A 7,526-nucleotide genomic window follows, 5' to 3' on the forward strand; every position below is an offset into this window, starting at 1 on the left:
CTTTTCTGTTCTCATCTTTCTCTCCAGATTGGTGACAAACCTGTACTTTGACATTAAGTTTGAATGGTACTTAAAGAACTAGTTTAGAAGAGGAGGCAGATAAATGTCTAATCAACCCACCTGCTTTACTTATTTTAGAATCTTTGTGAAATGAAAGTCAGGCGTGTCCGACTCTTTGCGACCCCATGAACCATATAGTCCATGGAATTCTCCAGGCCAGAATACTGGAGTGGGTAGCCTTTCCCTTCTCCAGGGGATCTTCCCAACCCAGGGATCGAACCCAGGTCTCCCAGTTGCAAGTGGATTCTTTACCAATTGAGCCACCAGGGAAGCCCTTAGAATCTTTGTGGTTCTTCCCAAATTTTTATCATTGGTGGAAGCATCATTTCATTTCTGTTTTCTTACTGATATTTCTTAGTCTGGTTGCTCTATCAGTTATTGAGAAGGGTGAATTAAAATCTCCAGTTGTGACTATGGATTTCTTTATTTCTGTCAGTTTTTCTGCATTTTGAATTCCTTTTATTAGTCGCATACACATTTATAGTTTTTCTTTCTCATGTATTAACCATTTTATCATTATAAAGCTTCCCACTTTATTTCCATTAGTACTCCTTGCTTTGAAGTCCATTTTGCCTCTTTTTTTTTTTTTTTTAAGAAAAATTAGGAATAATTCCTTTGGCTGTGCTAGATCTTTGTTGTTGCATGAGCTTTCTCTAGCTGTGACGAGCAGCACCTACTCTCTAGTTTCAGTGCGAGGGCTTCTCATTGCATTGGCTTTTCTTGTTGTGGAACACAGGTTCTAGGGCTCCCAGGCTCTAGAGCGTGGGCTTAGTAGTTGTGGCATACAGGCTTAGTTGCTCTACAGCCTGTGGGATATTCCCAGATCAGGGATCAAACACATCTCCTGCGTTGGCAGGCAAGTTCTGTACCTCTGAGCCATCAGGAAAGCCTTTGCCTCATTTTTATGACCATTCCAGCCTGCTTGTGTTTCCTGTTTGCATGGTGTATCTTTTTCAATCTTCTTACTTGTCATTTATTTGTATCATTGTTTTTAAAGTGTGTGTAGTGAGAACTAGAGAATACTAATTAAAAAGAGCAGTATCTGACAGTCTCTGCCTTTTGATTGAAATGTTTAATTTATTTCTTCTATGAGGTTTTCACAGTCAGGGTTTTGCTGATGGTATCCTCAAACCATTATTTAACAAGCTTTCTGTTCTCTTTTCTCTTCATGTTGGGAGTTAGATCAAGATGTTTGATCACATTCAGTAATTGCTTTTTTTTTTTTTTTTTTTGGTAGCAAGTGTTGTGCATTTTGGGCTTCCCACGTGGCACTAGTGGTAAAGAACCAATGCAGGAGATGTAAGAGATATGAGAGACAGGGTTTCCATCCCTGGTTGGGGAAGATCCTCTAGAGGAGGGCATGGCAACCCACTCCAGTATTCTTGCCCAGAAAATCTTATGGACAGAGGAGCCTGCCAGGCTATGGTTCAAAGGGTCGCCAAGAGTCGGACATGACTGAAGTGACTTAGCACGTGCACACACACATACACACGTTGTGTGTTTTATTAGACAGCTAATACCTGGCATTGCCTAAATTGGTTGTATTAGTAGAGGTTACAAAACTGTTGGATTCTAAATATGTCACTTTAATTTCATGGGGAAACAGTAGAAACAGTGTCAGACTTTATTTTTCTGGGCTCCAAAATCACTGCAGATGGTGATTGCAGCCATGAAATTAAAAGACACTTACTCCTTGGAAGAAAAGTTATGACCAACCTAGATAGTATATTCAAAAGCAGAGACATTACTTTGCTGACTAAGGTCCGTCTAGTCAAGGCTATGGTTTTTCCTGTGGTCATGTATGGATATGAGAGTTGGACTGTGAAGAAGGCTGAGTGCCAAAGAATGGATGCTTTTGAACTGTGGTGTTGGAGAAGACTCTTGAGAGTCCCTTGGACTGCAAGGAGACCCAACCAGTCCATTCTGAAGGAGATCAGCCCTGGGATTTCTTTGGAAGGAATGATGCTAAAGCTGAAGTTCCAGTACTTTGGCCACCTCATGCGAAGAGTTGACTCATTGGAAAAGACTCTGATGCTGGGAGGGATTGGGGGCAGGAGGAGAAGGGGACGACAGAGGATGAGATGGCTGGATGGCATCACTGACTTGATGGACGTGAGTCTGAGTGAACTCCGGGAGTTGGTGATGGACAGGGAGGCCTGGCGTGCTGCAATTCATGGGGTCGCAAAGAGTTGGACACGACTGAGCGACTGAACTGAATTTCATTTATTAGACAAATCTGCAAAGAGGAACTGCACCTCCAACTATTTAGTTACCTTGAAGAACAGCTCATAAAGGGGTGGCTAGATAAATGCTTTATTCTTTTGTCAGTTTTTATTTTTATTTCATTTTATTTTTTTCAGTCCTGTGTCTTTATTAAAGAAAGTTAGAAAGAGACTAGATCTGACAAACAAGCGGTGAGATGCTGGCTAGAAGGGAGTGGGCTGGGCTTAGGCCCTGGGGATTCAAGGGCAGACTGATGGCCTGGGAGGGACCAAGAAGATCAGGTCCTGGCAGCAGCTGAGGAAGTGCCTGAGGATGAGCATTCAGGCACTGGGGTGGGCCATGGAGGTGGGTGATCAGCTGGTTCTGCAGGGAGTCCAGGGCCGTCTTTGGACCCCTTTTCTTGAGACCACCTTTTCTGTCTACCTAGATCATCCACTGGTCCTGATCCTGTTCGTTGCCCTCCATGTCCGCCTCATTGACCTCCCCGTCATCAGGTGACTCATTGTAGTCATTCATCTCATCCATGTCCTGCATGTCCTCGTCATCCTCTGAGTCCTCTTCACTGTCCTCGTCGTCGTCTTCATCTTCCTCTTTGTCATAGTGCTCTGAGCCCGGCTTGCCAATAGGTACCAGGTTGTCGTCTTTCTCTGCAATTCTCTGGAGCGTGCCGGGAGGCGGCAGCCGGCAGCGACCCGGAAGCACTTCTTTCTCTTTTGTCAGCTTTTAAAATAGTGAGTTGTACAGCATCTTCCAGAGACATTGAGGAGTTTATAAAGAAATGTGTAAGAATTTATAAGGATTTCTGCCTCTTGCCTCTTAGCTTTAACCCCAAATCTGAATCAAAGCAGCCATTTTTTCCACTTACCATAGACACTTTCATATAAAATATTACAACCTTCCCTTATTTCTTCTTCATGGTTGATTTTTCTCTCTCGATTACTGTTAAGTCCTCTCCTCTACTTTTTTCCTTCCTCTCTTGTTTCTAATACCTTCCTCAGCAATTCTACTTTAGCCACTAAAATTCTTCCTACTATGGCCATACCACCCTGAATGCGCCCGATCTCGTCTGAAGTTCTTCCCATGCTTCAGGGAGCCAGTACCCTAGTGGTCTCTGACCCAATTTTGGAAAGCAGCATCTGAAAATATTTATTTTGATTGCTTTTACAACTAGTTTTTTTTTTTTTTTTTTCAGGCCGTTGCAAAGGAATACATAGAGGGGAAAAGTTCAGTATTGACACACTAATGGGGTGACCACAAAAAGCCCAACCACTTCATGAGCACACAAGACATTTAGCCAACTATAGCCAAGCAATGCTGAGTATATCCAGTGGATTACTCAGTAAGAAAAGCTACTCAGAACTGAAATCTTTCCAAGCATAATTTTACTGTAATTTTTTATTATTAGGTAGAAAATCATTCTCAGTCTATTTTCTGTAATTAGTCTATATAAAAACATCACATTAACTTCTGTTTTTTGTTTTTCTTTTAAGTAAGTTTAAGAAAAATAAATTTTTTTCCCATCCAAGTGAGAAAGAAAAAACATGCCATGTGACTTCCCAAGAAAGCCCTGTAGATAGAGTTTAGCAATTCTGCAATGCAATTATTTCATGGCCTTTTGCCTGAATAATTCTAAGCTGCTTCTCCAGAGGAAATGAGTCAGAAGAAATATGCTTGCTGTGTCCTTCTTCCTTGGGAGACTTCTCTTGATATCTTGTAGATCCATGAGGCTTCATTAAATGCAAGTCTTTTGACTTGTCTGCATATTTTTTCAATCTGATTTTGATAATCTGTTTCTAGGATACTTTAAATTTAAAACCATATGGTATGTGTAAGATATCAATGTTAGGAAATGAAGAGATGCAAATGTATTCTGCTTTCTGTAGCCCTGTACCTAATGTCAGACTCTGCCTGCTAATGCAGGAGACTCAGGTCCTGTCCTTGGATCAGGGAGATCCCCTGGAGAAGGAAATGGCAACCTACTTCAGTATTCCTGCCTGGAGAGTTCCATAAAGAAAGGAACCTGGTGGGCTACAGTCCGTGGGGTCACAAGAGTCAGACATGACTTAGGAACTAAACAACAAGAACCTAATATCAGCACCTGGGGGCAGGAGTCTGCCTGATGGTAGAACTCAGGGAGGGCCACAAAGGGTAGCTGTGTTGGGGTGCATTCTGAAAGAGAACTGCTTGGCTGTGCAGCGGCAACAGCAGAACATGCAGGATGGTGCTTGACACTGATCTTACAGAGGACTTTGGCTAACTTTGTCCCTTGGGAGCTTTGACAGGTCTTAGAAACTGTAGAGCAATTCCTCAATTCATTTAAATTTGAAAATTGATGTCTCATTTGATATGAGATTTATAATGACTCAGCTGATTAAACTTCTAGATGAGAGCTAAACTTATTTTTAGTGTGTCAAGGTCTGGCCATGTAGGACACCCTTTGACTCCACAGCCATCCTGGTTTCAGGCACTCCAGGCTAGACCAGTAGAGCAGTCGGTCCCCAAAGCAAAAGCAGATAGAGGATATGAATGACTCTTTGCTGGCATTTAACTTATATTCATTTAACAACTATTAAACATCAACTGCCCGTCTTCCCTGGTGGCTCAGATGGTAAAGAATCGCCTATAGTTCAGGAGACCCAGGTTCAATCCCTGGGTCAAGACGATTCACCTGGAGAAGGGAATGGCTACCCACTCCAGGATTCTTACCTGGAGAATTCCATGGACAGAGGAGCCTGGAGGGCTATAGTCCATGGGGTCACAGAGAATCAGACATGACTGAGCAACTAACACAGATATTAATCACGCCAAGGATGGTCATACAGCAGTCAACCATGATAAATATGAGGCCTGCTTGATTAGTGCTGGGATTGAGGTAAGCTGGCTCCAACCACCCAGGCAGGCCCAGAGCTGAGGGGATTGTGAACAGAAAGGCAGTGAACAGTCTTCAAACTTGTTTTACCGATTTTGGAAAAACCATGATTCCTTGATGGATTTTTTTTTTTTTAAATCTGAAATCATCATCATTACATTTAAATGTCTCAGGTGATACACTTTATCATACATTGTAGATGTTGACACCAGAAATAAAAATATTCATTCTTTTAAATGTATAAGTAAAATCTTGTTATAATAAGACTTAATAACTACCATTTCTTATATTTAAAAACATCTAAATAAGTTTTGTAACAATTGGAACTATTATATTGCTCTTTGAATTCCATTCTGTTTCTCCCATAGAATATTATTCTAGGATTTAAAAAAAAATTTTTTTTCAGCTGCACCTTTCAGCATACAGGATCTTAGTTCCCTAAACAGGGATCAAACCCATGCCTCTTGCAGTGGAAGCTCAGAGTCCTAACCCCTGGACCACCAAGGAAATCCCAGAATTTTGTTCTAATGTTTTTTTCTTAAAAGTCTTATTGATCACCCTATTAAATACTTATCAGCATATTATATATATATATGTATGTTCTTTCTATTACCATAAAGCTCCAGGAGTCTAATGACCAAATGACATACATACTAGAAATTCTATTTGAACATTTTATTTGAAATATCTCTTTCAATGAATTGAGCAGGTACTGTTTATGGTGACTTGGTTAATGTAGTCAATTGTCTAAGTGTTCCTCTGGTGAGCAGAGATCTTTACATCCTCTAGTAATACCTCATATTGAGAACTGTGAGGGGTCTGATATTTTACAAGTCACCCTGCCATAATTTCATGTGTGCTGACAGCACACAGGAGGTAATTACAGCAGTAGCAATAGCCAGAATATTCCCATTTTTGCACTGGTTCTCTGAGCTACAATTCCCTCAGGGCCAATGTGGATGGGCCCAGATGGATGCCTGCTCACACAATTCATTGCATTTCAGGATAGAATTCTGACCTTAGGAAACTCAAATCTTTTTTAATGGTCAATAAGGATGTCTTCCATTTGCTCCAGTGTTGTTCTGGGAAGTAACTATATTAGTTTCCAAGGGTTGCTGTTACAAAATACCACAAGTCTGGTTGTTTAAAGCAACAAATTCACTGTCTCTCAGTTCTAAAGGCTACAAGTCTGGAATTAAGATGGTGGCAGGGCTGTCTTCCCTCTGAAACCTATGGGAGAACCCTTCCTTGCCTTCCAACACCTGCTGTGTCGTTAGCAGTCTCTGGCACTGTTTGGCACAGAGCTGCGTGACCCCAGCCATCACTTGGCATCTTCTCTGTCTTCACATGGACGTCTTCTTATAAGGACACCAGTCATGTCGGACAAAGGGCCTGCCATACTGTGTGTGTGTGGGCCTGCCATACTGTGTGTGCCATACTCTGTGTGCGTGTGTGTGGGCCTGCCATGCTCTGTGTGTGTGTGTGTGATATTGGACAAAGGGCCTGCCATACTGTGTGTGTGTGTGTGTGTGTGTGTGTGTGTGTGTGTGTGTGCATGCGTGCTTAGTCACTCAGTCATGACAGACTCTTTGCAACCCCGTGGATTGTAGCCCACCAGGCTCTTCTGTCCATGAGGATTCCCCAGGCAAGAATACTGGAGTGGGTTGCCATGTCCTCCTCCAGAGGATCTTCCCAACCTAGGTCTCCCAAATTGCAGGAAGAATATCATCTAAGCCATCAAGGAAGCTCAAAATACTGGAGTAGATAGCCTATCTCTTCTCCAGGGGAACTTCCTCACCCAGGAATTGAACTGGGGTTTCCTGCATTGCAGGTGGATTCTTGACCAGCTGAGCTACCAGAGAAGCCCACTCCAGTATGACCTCATCTTAACTAATTAGATCTCCAACAACCCTGTTGCCAAATAAATTCCCATCCCGAGGTACTAGGATTATGACGTCAACATCTTTTTGTGGGGAGGGACATCATTCAGCCCTTAACAGTGAATATGTCTGCTCTTTAGGTGAAGGGGTATGCTGTCTTCCAAGGATGCTCACCAGGACACGTGCATCTTTGAAAGATAGTCCAGAATTAAGGGCCTCCCTCCAGCGTGTGAGATGAGTCCAATTGTGCGGCAGTTTGAACATGCTTTGTCATTGCCTTTCTTTGGGACTGGAATGAAAACTGACCTAACAACCTAGATGTTTTCAATTGCATATGCTAAAAGAACTGGCTTTGCAGTTTCCAGGGGAAAAAAAGTTTCATTTTAACCAATTTTCTCTGAAGTCCAAGGAATATCATGGCCATCCTACATCAAAAAGTCATCTTTCCTTTATGTAGTCATAGTTTCATGCCTAAATTATAGACCAATTCATGC

General features: G+C 42.1%; 1 protein-coding gene across 1 annotated transcript; it reads right to left on the minus strand.

Annotated features, from left to right (window-relative positions):
- Positions 1–2,411: 2,411 nt before the first annotated feature.
- Positions 2,412–3,365, minus strand: LOC114113771 (anaphase-promoting complex subunit 15-like). The gene is made up of 2 exons (XM_042247341.2): positions 3,273–3,365; positions 2,412–3,003 (listed from the first exon to the last, which is right to left on the minus strand). Exons 1-2 carry the CDS (start codon positions 3,363–3,365, stop codon positions 2,707–2,709), a joined length of 390 nt encoding a protein of 129 aa, XP_042103275.1. The 3' UTR covers positions 2,412–2,706.
- Between the last annotated feature and the right edge of the window lie 4,161 nt (positions 3,366–7,526).

Source organism: Ovis aries, chromosome 3, assembly GCF_016772045.2.
Source record: "Ovis aries strain OAR_USU_Benz2616 breed Rambouillet chromosome 3, ARS-UI_Ramb_v3.0, whole genome shotgun sequence".
Lineage (NCBI taxonomy): Eukaryota > Metazoa > Chordata > Mammalia > Artiodactyla > Bovidae > Ovis > Ovis aries.